The sequence below is a fragment of the Tyto alba genome, unplaced genomic scaffold (assembly GCF_018691265.1).
Source record: "Tyto alba isolate M040663 unplaced genomic scaffold, T.alba_DEE_v4.0 Super-Scaffold_6, whole genome shotgun sequence".
Classification (NCBI taxonomy): Eukaryota; Metazoa; Chordata; class Aves; order Strigiformes; family Tytonidae; genus Tyto; species Tyto alba.
The window spans coordinates 26,996,503-27,014,053 of NW_024881327.1; the positions used below are offsets into that span (position 1 = coordinate 26,996,503).

The following is a 17,551-nucleotide window of genomic DNA, read 5'->3' on the forward strand; positions in this document are numbered from 1 at the left end:
TCAATTTTCATTTTTGTCAAGACATGTATTTTGTGGAAATATGGCAAAACCCTTACTATTTAGCATCACGTTGTCTAATATTGTGTCTGTTTTATCACCAGTAAGAGATAGTTTAATACTGAAATGGTTTTATGTGATACAGCCTATGAACACCGCTAACTTTCCAACAATTTCAGAGATTTTTGGCCACCTTTTCATGTCTTCTTTAAGTCTTTCGTCATATTCTACACAGGCCTGTTATCTTTGCTTGCCACACGGTTCATAGAATTCTCTCTTCCATCTAAAGGATTAGGTCTGGAATATGTAAAGATGATTAGGGAGCTGCAAGATTTGTGTGGAGTTTATGGATTACCTAGTAGTAAAGAGCTGGCTGTTCAAAAACTAGGAATTTGTGTCAAAGAACTTGTAAAGCCATCAACACTTGTGCAGTTTGTATGATAGTTCATGTAAAGCTTTCAAGATTGTGAAAATCTGAAATACCACGTTTCTCAAAGCTTGTCATTACTTATGCTTTACATCAGCCTAAACTTAGAATAGTGTGGTGTATTAATGAGAAGAAAATGGGAAGAAAGGAGGTTGTTTTGAGAAGTGTATAACGGTGTTAGTTGTACTGATTCTTTGTTAGATAAAAAAATATTATCTAACAGAGAACATCTCTTCCTAAACTTATGCCGCTATTTCAGCTGGGTCTGATGTATTGCTTTCTACCTTGTCTTAACTTCTTATATATTGTTGTATAATATTGGGTCGTTGTCAGACTTCTTTCCAATTTGTGTCTGCAGTTCTAAACAGTTTCCTTTTTTTGCGGTAAATAGTAAATTCTTCTGCAGTTAACTTTAAAGTTAAAATAACATTTAAATAATATTCATGACAAAAGCTATGTATTATATTCTGTTATGTTTACTCTGGTTTTATATTTTTAGGAAAAGAGGCCCGCTTTGGAATCATGAAGATGTTTCAGCCAAGAACCCTAATATAAAGAGTGCTGAACAGTTAACTGTGTTTTTAAAGCATGTGGTATCTATATTTAAACAGTCTAGCTCAGGTATGTTAGAAAACAGTCAATGCATGATAGAATGTCCAAATCTGCAAACTAAATGAATTTTTTTGAATGCCTGTAAATTTACAGATTATCTATAAAATCACTCTAGGTGATTGCTTATTGCTTCTAAATAATGCATTTTTCTTTTGTACTGCACACTTCAATTCATGTTTCTATTATGACAGATTTAAATATAAACTTTTACAAATGAGATAAAATATCATATTAATTTACTGTGGATGCTTAATATTTAAATCATAAATGTTTTATACTCTACGAGACTCTCCAGTGTTAAATATTATGGAATACAAGTTTATATGCCTGGAAAGACTTTAGAGAGTAATACTACTTGAGAAAAATGTAGAATATGAGAGTATTTTAAAGTTAGGAATGACTTTGGAAATTTACTCTTCATTAAATTCACGTGGGGTTGGTTTTTATAAAGTATTCTGTTGCTTGAGTATTTATTTGCTTTTCTAGGAGGATTTCAACTGGAACACCGTCTCAGTGAAGTTGCTTTGCAAACTGCGCTTTCGTGTTCCTCTCGACATTATGCTGGGAGGTCCTTTCAGATTTTCAGGGCTCTGAAGCAGCCTCTTACTGCATCTACACTTTCTGATGTTCTCTCCAGACTAGTAGAAACTGTTGGAGATGCAGGAGAAGAAGCTCAGGTATTTGAAATTTTTCCCCCACTTTATTAGAAAGCTGTCTGCCTAAATGACACGCTTGTGTTATTTAAATGACAGTAAAATTTAAAAGGGTTTTTTATCCAGTGGCTTTTTCTTTTTAAATAAAGTTATTTCAGATTTTAAAACAGTTTTAATTGTGACACTTTCTGAATTTTCACCTAATGAAATGATGGAAAGTTGAGCTGTGCACATTCACTTCTACAGCAATAGAAACTTTCAGAGAGTTTGATACATCTGTTTCCTGAAAACACCTTCTCTGTCATAATTAGAGAATCCTGAGATCAGCCATATAAAAAATAATTTAGGTTTTCTTTTAATAAGAACTTAACCTGATAAAGTGTTAACAACAATCCAATTTACTGTCATTGTACATCTAAAGAAGTGGATCTAATTTTTAATATTGCAATTTAATATGAGAGTCTAAATGACTCTGTCCTTAAATCCATCCTTAAAATTGATACAAACCAGAATGAATTCTGTGAATATTTAGAAATAAATTAAAGGTTTTCCCTGACTTGAAGATATACTGCTAATTTGAGCTGTCTCATCAGGATTGTGTTCTAATTGAAGCATGAAATAATAATTTATTTACTGGTCCTGATTTTATATTTTTGTATCACTACTCAGTAGATTTTCTGTGTTCTTCCTTGTGCGTAGTGCATAATTTATAATAACCTGTGGCTTTCACCAGGGTTTTGTCATAGAACTGCTTCTGACCTTAGAGTCTGCTATTGATACGTTGGCTGAAACCATGAAGCATTATGATCTGCTTTCTGCCCTTTCTCAGTAAGTCTTTTATTAGTCAAGCTACATTGCACATTTTTATGTATTTGAACTACTGAAGATCAGTATTACAAAGGTAATGAAATAATTTCTTGTTGTCTTTGCAGAATAGTTGTTTCCTTATAGCAAAATTGCTTGTTCTTTTATGTTTTTATCATTCTATGTCAAGCAAAACTTGTAAGAATCTAGATTTTCTGAAGAGGATATCTGCTACCTTTCCAATTTATCCTATTGGGTCTGATAAAAAAAAAAAAAAAAAGGTGTTCAAAGTGTTCCTTATGGCACAATCCTGAAATGTTGCCAGTTTCTCTGAAACTTCTCAATATAAAGGCACTGAGTGTATTTAGAACTTTTTTTTTTTTTCTTTTTAATCAGGTCCTACTGGCCTATTATTGATTAATACTGTAATTTTGGGGGGGTCTTATTTTTACATCTTATTTCATGTATACTGAAGGTAATGGCACTAATCTTTAAAAGATAGCTTAAGGTGATTTAAGTTTTACAGATGAAAACTTCAGTTACACCAAATGCTGGTCTGTTTTAGGCCTCAAATTTGTTGTCCATGTATGAGAGAAGTGTAATTGAACAGTCTGAGTCATTTGTGTGTCTCATTACACTCTGAGTGGTTTGCTCCATGACTTCTTAACAGAAAAAAATGTCTGAATGGACAGACATCTTTATTTATTCGACTTCATGGCACAGTTTTTGAAAATAGTGAGATTTCTAGGAATACATTCAATTTTTTGGTATCAGACCTGGAAGGTGTTGGTTTTTCTAGATCAGATACTTCAGACAAATATATAAATAAATAATCTAATTTATTCATTCATTAATTTCTCTACCTTTATCACATCTATAAGTAAGTTGGAATGCTAGATCTTCATTTACAGATAATCTTTTACATTCCGTAGGCTAATTTTTCTGATTTTATTGTACTGTTATGTAACTTTTGGTATTTGGGGACTGTAACAAATAGATTTGGTACCAGAGATAACGGGATGCTACAGTCTTGTCCTTATGCTGTAAGGATATTTTATTAATATATATAGAAATTCTGTATTTTTATATATTATAATATTCTTACAGTGATGAAGTACTCACTGTGTGTGTATATATGTAATTAGTGTAACATCTTTTTCCTTTCTTCCCTTTTTCTAAACTGTATGTTATTAAAATATTTTGCATGGAACAATATATAATCTTGATTTTTATTTTAGAACCTCATACCACGATTCTGTAATGGGAAACAAATATGCAGCTAATAGGAAAAGCACTGGACAGATAAATCTAAGCACAAGTCCCATTAATAGTGGCAGTTGTTTGGGATACTACAGCAGCAATACAAGGAGTAATTCTTTGAGACTGAATTTAATCAACGAGCGGAGAGGTGACCGTCGACGAAGCAACACACTGGATATAATGGATGGAAGGATAAATCATGGTGGAAGCCTGGCCAGGACTAGAAGCCTTTCCTCCCTAAGGGAGGGAGGAGTGTATGATGTGCAGCCCACTACTGACCCTGTCAACTTGATGGCCACCATATTTTGGATAGCAGCTTCGTTGCTAGAGTCAGATTATGAGTATGAATACCTTCTGGCCCTCAAGCTACTCAACAAGCTTCTTATTCACTTGCCTCTGGATAAATCAGAGAGTCGGGAAAAGATAGAAAAGGTGCAGAGTAAACTGAAATGGAATAACTTTCCAGGTCTTCAGCAGCTTTTCCTAAAAGGCTTTACTTCAGCATCTACACAAGAAATGACAGTTCACCTCCTCAGTAAACTCATCACCATTTCCAGGCATGCTCTGGTGGATCCTTCTCAGTTAGCAGGTATCTTTAATAAATATATGTGTAATTAAAACATATTTTTTCATCAAATTGAGTGTAATCAAAATCAGTAGTAATCATGCATTTGCCTTAAAAAAAAAAAAAAAAAACACCTCCAGTTAAATGCTTTCTGCAGTTGTCAGTATTACAGTGCTAGATAGTGGGAATACATAACAGAGTGATTATCTGCCAAGAAACACTGCACGTAAACTTTATGTATTGACTATTAATTTACTTCAAAATTGCTTACAAGTGAGTTTTAAGAGCGCATGTATTATTTTTCATTATTGTGCTAACTAGCTCAATTAGTACTATTTCAAACATTTACACATTTTAGAAACAATGTGACTGTACTGCCTAAAGCTATCCAGTTTCATGGTAGTTTTGCTTAATTGATCTGGTGATCAAATTTTATTTTCATTTTATGCATACTTATACCCAACACAGACACAGTTATACACATTCTACATGCACACACACTTAGGTACATGTATGTGTATATATAATTTATTTATTTGTGTGAATGTATGTGTCATACTGTAAGGGTTCTTAAATACTGGATAAATCCATATTAAATTAAGTCATATTAAAAATCTTTAGGGCTCATATAACTGTGTTTATGTATGTGTTTAGGATTTCCTCTAAACATCTTGTGCCTACTTCCTCATCTGATCCAACATTTTGATAACCCAACTCAGTTTTGTAAAGAAACAGCTGACAGGATAGCAAAGGTACGTAAAATGATGCTTGGAAAGGTATCCAGGATTTTATACCAGCATTGTTTCTGTATTTTTCTGTTCCCTTTTGTAATACTTTTACATTATTCTAATAGTAATATAGAAATTACTAAAAAAGGTCGTATTTTAAAGATGTGATCCAGTCATAATTTATATAGTTGGACCTCATATCAATCCCTGAGTTTCCCTTTGTCAATGACAAAATACATTTAGCTTATTCAATAAAATTTAGATGTGAAGAACAGATTTCCTTATTAATGATATCAATAACTTTTTATTTTTCATTTGTCTGATTTTTCAGTTTATAATTTTAAATGTAAACTTAATCAATTTTTAAGCACGCTTCCTAATTTACTTATGAGAAGGAAGCGAACCTTTCCTTTCGGACTGGTAGATAGAGAAGAAAAGGTAGTATGTTCTTTCTATTACTTGTACACAGTGATTAACCTTGGAATATTTCTGAACTGTAGTGTTTGTTAAAACAGTACATGGTACACACCAACCATCTCCAGTCAGGCTGGTGGCACGCTGGCCTGACAGTCTGCGTTTTAAGGAAGAATGTGGGAAGGGGAATAAGAAAGTGCTGAGTGTCATAGGAGATGCAGTCATAGCCCTCTGGCTGCCCAACCTTGATACTTAAATCATTTAACTGTGTGCAGGCTGTCTCAAAGGAGTACGTGTCTAATGCAAATCCAGAAATTACTATCCCTTAAACACTTGCACTATCAGCTAGGGAAACTAGTTGAGGTAAGTTTGGTATGAGTAGTAGATAAACTTGGAGCATGGATGCCACAATACCAAAATTCAACATAAACTGTAGGTGTTGCTTGTGTGATTAGTTCAATTTCAGTTATTGAAAAATAGCATGAAATCTGGGAAAAGTGTATAATGACTTGTGAATGCTTAGGTTAATAATTTGTCATTTCTAATAGAATTAAATATGCTTTTTGCTTTTCAGGTTTGTGCAGAGGAAAAATCACCAACTCTTGCCAATCTGGCTCATATGATGAGTTTATACAGTACACACAGTTATTCCAGAGACTGTTCTAACTGGATTAACGTAGTGTGTAGATATTTGCATGACTCTTTTTCAGATGCCACATTTAACCTCGTAACTTATCTTGCAGAGGTAAATTTTTAATAGAAGTGTGTCTCATGTTGACAATCTGTGATCAACATTACATATACTCATTGCCAATTCCTTATTTTTCGTGATTCTGAATTTTGGAGGGGGGGGGAGGGGGGGAAGAATATCTTCCATAATGAGAGAATAATACTATAATGTTCTAGGATATAGAAAAGGGAAGACTACTGCCATTTTGGAGTGCAGCAATTTAAATGTACCTTGAAATTATGATCTCTCTAATGAAAGATCCCTTTTTATGATAGTAGTGTTTTGTAGTAGATATTTATATTGTGTACTACATGAATAAAATGCAGACACTGTCTTGGCTTTAGCAAGTCTTTTTTTTTTTAGCAAAATATACTTAGTGGAAATTTTTAGAAACCTTTTTTTTAGCCAAGTACACATTTTAAGATGTCCACATCACAATTTAAAATATCATTTCAAAGTTCAATTGTAAGTATTGCATAGTATATAATCAAAGATCATTTAAGTTATAGAATCAGTATATGATTCTGCTAGTCATTCATACAGGAAAACTGACTTTAAAAAAGTACCTTGTGTGAAAAGCTTGTAGACCTTGTTCTTGAAGTATATCACTCCAAACTGATGAAGATGTATTTAAAAATTATTTGTATGTTCTCATGAATGACTTTTATATGTACTTACTTTGTTCACAAGTTTGTTTTTACCAGCCTTCTTTAAGCCATAGATGTAATTGTTTTTCATACAGCTTTGATATTTTGAATCTGTATTAATGCCTCTGTTTACTGAGAAGTGTTTTATTATTAAGTGCTTTAGATCCGTGCTAACAAATATGCCAAAATTCAGGGGAAAAAAATAATTAGAATGGAGAAATTGTTCTAGTGCATTACTTTCTAATGCTAAAACAGAGTTTTGAAAAACATGAAGTGGTGCACTTAAGTTTCTTGAAGCGGAAAATACATATATATGGAAGTTAACTATATTTTAATGTTTGTTTTCACTTTTTGCTACCATTAAATGCCCTAATTAAATTCTGTATTTTTAAAAAACTTTCTTTTAGCTTTTAGAGAAAGGGTTATCCAGTATGCAACAGTCCTTGCTGCAGATCATTTACAGTCTTCTGAGTCATATTGACCTATCCACAGCACCAGTGAAGCAGTTTAATTTGGAAATCATAAAAGTTATTGGTAAATATGTCCAGGTAAGTACTCTGAAAAACTATAAAAGCTTTTCTGCTTATTATCAAAGCGGTAGTGAAATTGCACTTGAATTTTGGGGGGAATTAATTTATTTCTGATATAAAAATAGTTGTTCAAAGTCAGATTCCGTAGTATTTTTTTTTGGTCTGATGTACTTAATTCACTATGTGGTTATGTATTTGTCCAATTTGATTTACATCTCGTGGGACAGGTTTCCTGGGTGAATGTGCGTCTGTTTACACATATAGGCAATTCTACATATGTACTTAGAGGAGATAATCCTTCAACTATTAAAATATGAGGAAATGTTTACTGCTAAATTCAGCACAAATGTTTTATTTAAGTGTATATGTTTTCAAAAGGAAGTTTCTGTTAAATCCATATTTAAATCACTTTCACTGATATATCTGTGAGGAATATTAAGGTGCACCTTAATGAATTTGAGTGCATTTTTTATTAAAGATGAACAACAGTGTTTTGCCCTAGGTAGTTTGATCCTTTGTACTTGGGAACACAAGTTACTGAAAATCCATTTCACAGAAGGTCTAGCATCTTGCTGAAAGATTTTATAAAACTGCCTGGAGCATAAAACCATTTCAATGCACAACATTCTCTTCTTCCCCGCTCCCCTCCCCCCCGTTTTCTTTTTTTCCTAAATTCCATTATTGCTAAATGTATTTCAGTCAAATGGTTCAATCATAATTAACCAGGAAAAGTAGTGTTCCCTGGATGTTTTGTTATTGATGGATATGTACTTTAGATATTGTGCTCCTGTCAGAGTGAATTAGGCAAAATGGAATGATTAGCATAACTATAGTTTTCATGGCCTGACAGCTGCTTCCTTCACCTCTAACCTTTATCTGAGCTTCCTATGCAAGCCCACACTACCAAAGAATGTAATCTTAATTAGAAGATGTTAGCTATCGAAATAATGGTATTAGTGAAAAAATGTTCCAGAGCAGTCTATGTATTTTTGATAGGATAAAACATGTTACTATAAATAACAAAAGAAGAGATCATAAATGAACATGCCTTGTTTAAATGGAGTGCTACTAAGCTGATTTTTTTAGTCCTCTTCAATCACACTGCATCTTAACAAATTTAAGTTGCTATGAGTTGGTTCAAGTTCGAGACTACTTTTTTATGTTTATGATGCACAGAAATGCAGGACATTGTTCAAGATTCTTATTACCTACAAAGAAGCACATACTACTTAGAGCCTTGAAAGCCTTCATGCAAAAAGCCTTAATGCATTAAAAAAAAATATTTGAACATGGCATTCTAATGAAAAAAAAAAACAAAAACAAAATGGCAGACATTCTGCTAACTTCAAAAACCAGAAGATTTAAGTTTCAGGTAGAATCCTAACATTTTCAGGAGTGTAAATCTTAACCCTCCCAAGGTGCTGCTTTTGGAATAAGTCTCTTAATTGCTGAATTGTTTACATTACCCTAATAACCTTTTTAAGGAGAGTGTGCTTAACTCAGGCTCTGCCTCTTACATTCTCATACTTTTGCCCTGGCTTTTTTAAGCACTCCATTGGTTTGATACGGTATAAAAACCTTGCAGATGATTTTGCTTTCTTTTAAGATCTTTGAAATGTGTGAGTAAATATAAAGCACAAAGTGTTTTTATCTGGTTTAAATCCAATTTACTCTGCCCATAAGTGTAAAATAATTGAAGATGCCAGGAGGTGAAAGTTGTTTTGCTTTTAGATGCTATCAATTTTTATCTTCTGGGGCATGAAGGGCAGATACTTCAGACAATGGTAAAAGACATAGTGCAAATACAGGGAGCAAGGGATGTGGAACCAGAGTCTGATGTGGCTGGCACTGTGACCTGGAGCTAGCGAGCCTGCCTAGCTGCACCTCCCCACCCACCGTGGGATGACCTGGTACCTTGCTGTCTTCCCAGCACTTGGAGGTCCAAAGCCGCGCACCTATGCTAGCACCTTGTGGCCACCTGGAGAAGATTAGGGCTTTTGGGTTTGGGAATCTTGCAATGAATCAGTGCAAAATCTTACCTTACGTTAAAAATGGCTGACTTGTTTGAAGTGATAGTTTTGTGATTTGCATGTATTCTCTTTAGAGTCCGTATTGGAAGGAAGCCCTCAATATTTTGAAACTGGTGGTGTCTCGGTCAGCAAGCCTTGTTGTACCCAATGATATTCCAAAATCTTATGGAGGTGACATTGGTTCTCCTGAAATCTCTTTCACGAAAATTTTTAATAATGTCTCCAAGGAGCTACCTGGGAAGACGTTAGATTTTCATTTTGATATATCAGAGGTAATTATGATATTTAAATTACAATGCAGTAATGACTTTGTTGCAAACTCAGATTTGTTTTCTGTTAGCCTTCTACATTTATATATTCTAAAATAAATATCATTTTTAAGAATGGCAGATGTTGAAGTTTTATGTACATGAAAATAGAGTCATACTAAAAGATAAACTCTGAATTCTTTTTTATGGTGTTTTTGCTTTCTCCCTCTGAATATCTGGAGAGTTAATTACCAAAAGTCAATAGGATTATTCTCAAGGGTATTTTCAGCTGTGTCATAGAATAGGCTAATGCAGCTGGCTGCTGCTTGCAGCTGAACATTCCAAACTTTCATCAAATGAAGAGTTGTGCATTCAAAGCCTGAGAGGATTAAAACTCTGTGCTGTGGTTTTGGTGTGACTTTGGAAGGGGGAGAAAATTTAGAGGAGAGAGTAGGATACAGAATGTAGGAACCTCATTGTGAGATGGACGCAACTGGAGAAAAACCTCCAGTAGTTAGAAACAATACCTCTACCACACAGTTAGGGTTCATTAGAACTGGAAGTAATATATTAATACAGCTGGTACTCATTCTATGTCTGAAAAGGGGAGAGTAGCCAAATGGCTGCAGTGTAATATAGGGATGTTAAAAATGTAGAAACTTCAGAAGTAATCAAAAGTAAGGGCTCCTGGTTGAAGCTGACCCTTGATAATGATTGGAGATACAGATGTCTTAGGAGCTCTACTTAAATTGGTAAGTGAATTCCTTACTGGAAATTTCAGTGCGTGCTGATAATTGAGACAAGGTGAATTCCTACAAAGTTCCTTGGAGTAGCATTTGCTGTCAAAAGGGCTGAATTTGATCTTTGTTTTTTCAGAAGTATGCGTGTGTAGTGAAGTTGCTGGTCTGTGAAAACAATCTGTTCATGTCTGCAAATGATTCTGTAGAGAAGCTTTGCATCTTCTAAACTTAGAACACAGTTGTTTTTAAAGCGTTTTCAAAAAATACAACTGGATTGTCAGTATGAAATTTACACAATTCAAAAAACTATAAGTAGGCAGAGTGGCAGCCTGCTGCGTAGGGTAGAAGTATTCAGCTTTGTATTTCCCAGTGTACCAATGCTCAGTGGATTAGGCATGGGCTTCATAGAATGCTTAAAAATAAACAAACAGACAAACCCTCCTACATTTTATATAATGTTGAATTCCAAAACCAAATTTGTAGTCTCTACTAATACTGATTTGAATTTTAAGAAGGTATTTGTTGTCTTTGATAGACGCCAATTATTGGGAATAAGTATGGTGATCAACACAGTGCAGCTGGTAGAAATGGGAAGCCAAAAGTCATTGCTGTCACCCGGAGCACTTCTTCAACTTCATCAGGCTCCAATTCAAATGCGTTAGTTCCCGTCAGTTGGAAGAGACCACAGCTATCTCAGGTACATTGTGTCTCAAACACATTATACATACATTATAAATAGTGTTTATGAATGTATAAAAAAAAATTTGTTGAAGTGTAATTTGAAGTCTATATTGTATCTTAGCAAAACAGTAAGTGAATATAGCATAAATTAAAAACCAGAAAAAATTGTAAGATTCTTCTTAGAGAATGTCAGCATGCGAAATAACTAGTTAAAAATGTAGATGTTTTACATTTTTACTTGGACCTCTAGCAGATGCCCTGCTATGTGATTTTCTTTGGTATATCTTTCAGAGAAGAACTAGGGAGAAGCTAATGAACGTGCTTTCTCTGTGTGGTCCAGAATCTGGTCTTCCCAAGAATCCTTCAGTAAGTGGTGATGGTGGTTTATTTTGGTTTTTAAATTGCAGTAGTGAGACTGCTATTGAGTTTCAGATATTGGTGAAGCTACAAGAGCAGGTTTTGACAAACTGGTTTTGGTTCAACAATTAACAAATCTAGTTGAAGAACTAAAAAGACATGGAATAATAAGTAATGCATCAGTATTATTCTTCCAGAGGTCAATACAGTTCCTTTACTAGGCAGGTTACAGTTTATTGGGTTGGTATTATTCTTCCAGAGGTCAATACAGTTCCTTTACTAGGCAGGTTACTTCCTTTACTAGGCAGGTTTCAAAACAATATTTAAATTCAGCCAAAACTAATGTTGACATCTCAGTGAATTTATGTTGGTCTTATAGGGAGAGGACTATATGTTTTAAAACAAAGATAAATTACTAGGATTAATTCTTAATTTTTATCTTATGTGCTTATCAAAACAAAATTTCTTTTAAAGTCTTTGGATGGGAACTCAAGTCTTTCCTTTCCAAATTGAATTAGTTGACTGCTGAGGGGCGCTGTTGATCAGACTAATCCTTAATACTTCTTAACAGACGAGCAGGACTACACTACCACTCCAGTGTAGTGCATTGTATGCTTGAGGCTGCATGTATGAATTTTAATTGTCTTCACTAGAAGAGGGGATCGAACAAGGTCTCCCCTGTTCTGAGTAAATCCCTATCTAGTCCATTATAAATCATATGCACTTTAGAGAGAAGGGGCAGCAATAACTGAGGACTGCAGTGATGTTGATGCTGTACTGAAAATGCCACAGAATCCATTGAAAATGGCCGGTGGATCACATGCCTTCAAACTAACATGGTTATCAGTAGGAACGATAGTCTTAACTATTGTGTAAAAATAGGTCAGTGGTGTTACTTCTGTGTATGGCATAGAAAAGACCCCTGTTGGCATACTAAGCTTAATGGTGGTGATGACATTAAGAGATTTTAAAATAAAGTGAGTAGCCTACCTTGCTTATCATCTAGGGTACTCGTTTTTATTGTGACATAGAAGTTCTTGAGGGATTGAGTGCACCCTCAGCAAGTTTGCTGATGACACCGAGCTGTGTGGTGCAGTTGATGCGCTGGAGGGCAGGGATGCCATCCAGAGGGACCTGGACAGGCTGGAGAGGTGGGCACATGCAAACCTCATGAAGTTCAACAAGGCCAAGTGCAAGGTCCTGCACATGGGTCGGGGCAATCCCAAGCACAAACACAGGCTGGGGGATGAGTGTATTGAGAACAGCCCTGCGGAGAAGGACTTGGGGGTGTCAGTGGCTGGAAAACTGACCATGAGCCAGCAATGTGCACTCACAGGCCAGAAAGCCAACTGTGCCCTGGGCTGCATCAAGAGAAGTGTGGCCAGCAGGTCAAGGGAGGGGATTCTGCTCTGCTACTCTGCTTTCGTGAGATTCCACGTGCAGTGCTGTGTCCAGCTCTGGGGCCCCCAACAGAAGAAGGACATGGAGCTGCTTGAGCGGGTCCAGAGGAGGCTGCAAAGATGATTGGGGCACTGGAGCACCTCCTTTATGAGGACAGGCTGAGAGAGTTGGGGTTGTTCAGCCTGGAGAAGAGAAGGCTCTGGGGAGACCTTATAGCGGCCTTGCAGTACTTAAAGGGGGCTACAGGAAAGGTGGGGAGGGACTCTTCATCAGGGGGTGTAGGGATAGGATGAGGGGTAATGGTTTTAAACTGAGAGGGTAGATTTAGATTGGATATAGGGAAGACATTCTTTATTGTAAGACAGTGGTGAGGCACAGGTTGCCCAGAGCAGCTGTGGCTGCCCCCTCCCTGGCAGGGCTCAAGGCCAGGTTGGACGGGGCTTTGAGCAACCTGGGCTGGTGGAAGGTGTCCCTGCCCATGGCAGGGGGGTTGGAACATGATGATCTTTAAGGTCCCTTCTAACCCAAACCATTCTATGATTGATTCTATGATTCTTAGCTGGGGAAGAATATTGATGGGAGATGGATCTTAAATCTAGTGGAGGAGGTTAAAATAAATAAAATTAGATGCTTGAAAGCTGAAACTGAAGAGATTTTTTTAGAAAATTTAAATGGAAATAAACAGCAAATTGTAATTTGTGAAGATTATCATCACTGGAAGCCAGCACTGGATGCCTTTTTAAAGGTACACAGTCCTTCCACAGACATTGGGAGGCGAAAATAATATGGCCTGTGTAATGTGGATGAATATTTTGATGGATTTTTTTGTTCTTAATTTTTACTAATACTGTGGTTATGAAAATGAAAATTCAGGGATATATTTTTCTCTTAATTTGTACCTTTGCAATTCTCAGTTACATTAAGGAGAGAATAATATCACTAGTTGAAGGATGTAGTTTAAAATCTAACTGGTCTTAAAACAAATTGCAGTCTGCACTTGCCCTGGTATTATCATTATAATGGTACATTAACTGCCACTAGTTCCATTAAATTTCAGGAAGCAGGATAGCTGACTTTTGGAGTTACATAAATTGGAAGTTTTTATTTCTATATTTACCCATATCTGCAGGTTGTGTTTTCTTCTAATGAAGACCTGGAAGTTGGAGATCAACAAACTAGTCTTATTTCAACAACAGAAGAAGTGATTCAAGAAGAGGAAGTGGCTGTAGAAGACAATACCAGTGAACAACAGTTTGGAGTTTTTAAAGACTTTGACTTTTTAGATGTTGAATTGGAAGATGCAGAGGTGAGACCTTGGCATTTCTTCTGTGTATTTCCATTTGAGAACGTTCTAAAAATTAGGTTATGTTGGTGCAATTCTAAGGAATTGGCAGCTCTTCTAACTAATCCAATTGGGAAGAATTTGTGACATGATTGAACTTACCTTGCACGATAAAGAAACCTGGGTCACAAACTTTGCAGTGTTAAGTTGTTGCAAATTGTTGGGTGTTTTTTGGGGGAAGAGTTGGGGTTTTTTGGTGGGGTTAAGTGACTCAATCTGAAAGTGAAGTGATATGACAGTATAAGCCAATGACAGGATGAACACCTGGGTATCAAGAAAACTCAATTATGGAACAATATGTTAAGAAAATAGTATAATCTTTGTTCCTGATATGTTTCTGCATTTTGAAAACATAAAGAATAGCTTTCAAAGTTACAAACCATATGATACACTATCTCATTATATACAATTGACTTGGTCACCATTATTGCTTGCATTGGCTTTTACATTGTATTTGGTTTGTTGTACTTCTTACATTTCCTCCACTTCTCCTGTCAAAAAAGAGAGAGGGGAGATAAAACAAAATTAAGTATCAAGAAATAGTAAAGATTCTGTTAACAATTATTACTTGTTTGGGATAAATAAAAGGCTTCAGACCAGAATTTACTGAAGCTTAAAAGTATATGACTGTAAAAGGGCTGGGAAGGAATCAGATGCTTTGTAGCTTTTTTCAGTGCTTTTGTTACAATCTATACAAAATACTGAATTAGTAAAGGAGGCCCTTGCGGGTCATGAGTCTACAAGCTGATAAGAAGAATATTTGTCTATCTAAACACTAAGGTGGTTGTTCTCCTGATTAATCTAGCCCTTTTTACAAAATACTGCGCTTTTTCTGCTGTAATACTTTAGTTTTTTCTCAGTTTCTTCATGCTTCCTGTATATTGTTTCACTTCAGCCAATATTTGCATCTTCTAGGAACAGTACAGGCTCGCTACAGTCTGTTCTATATATGTGGCCACAAACTATACAGATACAATTTCCTATACTGAATGAAAGTAGTTATGCAGTTCAGAATCAAGGCTCAGTAGCAGTAAAACATTATTTTAACACTAGATGGGGCTTTGCAGGTAGAATGCCAAAAGTTGAAAACTGCCAAACCAAGTTAATCTTTAACTTAATTTTCTGTATTATTTTAATAGTAGATCATAATGAAGAAAATACGGTTTCTTTCTCGTTACGTGCCTGTATGCAACTTGTAGTGCTATACTTGCAAAAAAAAAAAAAAAATTAAAAAAAACCACATATGTGTAATGCCCTAAATTTGTACAATAAATTGTGCATTTAATATAAGAGCTGCCTAGAGGTGCACCAAAAATATTGATTGTTCCTTGTTTCTAATCGTTAAATGTCAACAGTAGGAACTGAGGCTTTTACATTAAAATCTGAGTAATGTTCAGATTAAATTTAAGTTCTTCAGCCCACAGTAGTACTTGGGATTTTTTTCCTTTGCCATAATTTTTCACCTTTTTTGGAGAAAAATAAATCACTAAGAGAGAAAGAGGCTACAAAATGTTTACTTTGCTTTGCGTATTTAATGTGCCATGATGATCTGTTAAGTGGCCACAAGAGATACTCTGTTAGAGCAGTTTTGGACCCACACTTGCACGTTTTGGGCTACATGTGGTATTTTAGTAACTGTCTGTAGACCGGCAAAGTGAACTGATCACATTTTCCGTCTTACTTAGATGACTTGTTGGAGGTTGACAAAGTGTTTGAGAAAATCAAAAATTGTTATTGAACTTGTGAATTAAAACAATAGTGTTTTTAAGATACAGATTTCACTTAGTATGTTGGATGTTTGAAACCCAAGTATCCCAGCTTTAAAATGTGCAAACAGAAAGGATCCAGCTATTGGTGTTTATGGTGCATTTCATAAAACTGACACAAAGTAGCTGCTAAAATGGTTAATGACAACATCGTTTTTTCTACAACCTATATATGATTAATGTTGATGGTGCTTTGTCAGTTGGATGTGGTTGGTTTAGATTCATGTGTGTTAGTTACAGAATATCATCTAATGTTTGTTGAAACAGTTGCTTTACATGTTACACTAGAGAAAATGTATCATAAGCATGCTGGTTTTACTGTTTTGTTGTCAGTTTGTTTTTGTTTTTTTTTTTTTTTTTAATCAATCTTCCATTAGAAAGAGAAATTATTTTAAATACTAGCTTTTTGACTAAAGCTTTTTTTCAGAGCTTGAATCAGTCTTTTACTGTTGGCAAATCTTATGTAATAAAACATTTTTCCCTGGTTCTAGAGTATCTTTAAGTGTTTGTCCTCGTTCTTTCTAATTATATGTGTTTTCCTTTTTGCTAACCAGGAGCTGCAGGTAAGTTGCAGCCTGGTGCCCTGGCTTGTTCATCTGTTGTCTGTGGTGTGTTTGTACTTTCTAGTCAGATATATAAAATTACACTGATACAGTTCTAGATTATATATCGAGTTACTTTTCAAAAGATTTCTACTTCATTTGCCATATATTTTAATTTCTCTACAAACATAATTTAACAAGGTTTTTAAAATTTTAATAAAATTAAAGGGCTGATTGAAACTCTGTTCATAATACATTCAGTACTTGTGATCTCTGTGTTGCATTTGTGTATTTTATTATGTTGAAATTCATACATACAGATGTGTGCAAACTTTTTTTATTACAGGGTGAAAGCATGGACAACTTCAACTGGGGCGTTCGTAGGCGCTCTCTTGACAGTATTGACAAAGGAGACACACCGTCTCTTCAAGAATGTCAGTACTCTGGTAGCACACCCAGCTTGAACTTGACCAACCAGGAAGATACTGATGAGTCTTCAGAAGAAGAAGCAGCCCTGACTGCAAGTCAGATACTGTCTCGTTCACAGATGGTAAGCTATTTTTCTGTGAAAGGAATCTGAGAACTTAAGCTTTCACTTGCACTTCTAATAGGTAAGTATGGATCACACTTTCAGCCCAAGTGAACTAAAGAGGAGCTAAATTAATGTGGCTAAGCTTCTTTTTCATAACATTGTCAATGAAGGGAAAGTGGTGGTACATAACAGGGTTCTAATTCTAGTACAACATTCATTTTTTTCAATGTCTTTATACCTCGTATATTTGGTTAAATATAAGTGCAAAAGTACATGTGTTATATGTAAAGTGTGTGTCTTTGTGTATTCCTAGCTTCAAAAAAACCTCAGAATACTAAATAAGAACAAGAACAGTAAGTGATCTCGTGGGAGCCTCAGTTTTGTTTAACCACTGAAATTTCTAATTTAATTGTGGATTTTGAAGCATGTGTATGTACAACTGAGGAAAATCAAGAATGATGGCCACTCAGAAGTCTCCCTGCATTACATAAATGAATTCAGAAAAAAAATTGGTTGAACGGGGAACAGCAGGGATAGTATGCTGC

General features: G+C 35.3%; 1 protein-coding gene across 14 annotated transcripts in view; it reads left to right on the top strand.

Moving 5' to 3' along the window:
• Positions 1-17,551, top strand: part of FRYL (FRY like transcription coactivator) — a 175,317-nt gene that overhangs the window by 131,522 nt on the left and 26,244 nt on the right. For 10 of the 14 annotated variants that reach the window (XM_042808023.1, XM_042808021.1, XM_042808022.1 and 7 more), the window contains 13 exons: positions 924-1,045; positions 1,523-1,713; positions 2,423-2,517; positions 3,732-4,342; positions 4,973-5,070; positions 6,035-6,205; positions 7,245-7,385; positions 9,472-9,669; positions 10,921-11,082; positions 11,358-11,432; positions 13,954-14,130; positions 16,487-16,495; positions 16,821-17,024. In XM_042808023.1, the coding sequence (XP_042663957.1) occupies positions 924-1,045; positions 1,523-1,713; positions 2,423-2,517; positions 3,732-4,342; positions 4,973-5,070; positions 6,035-6,205; positions 7,245-7,385; positions 9,472-9,669; positions 10,921-11,082; positions 11,358-11,432; positions 13,954-14,130; positions 16,487-16,495; positions 16,821-17,024 (2,254 nt within the window). The remainder of the gene's footprint in view (positions 1-923; positions 1,046-1,522; positions 1,714-2,422; positions 2,518-3,731; positions 4,343-4,972; positions 5,071-6,034; positions 6,206-7,244; positions 7,386-9,471; positions 9,670-10,920; positions 11,083-11,357; positions 11,433-13,953; positions 14,131-16,486; positions 16,496-16,820; positions 17,025-17,551) is intronic. The other 4 variants (XM_042808016.1, XM_042808019.1, XM_042808020.1 and 1 more) reach the window with 1 other exon arrangement.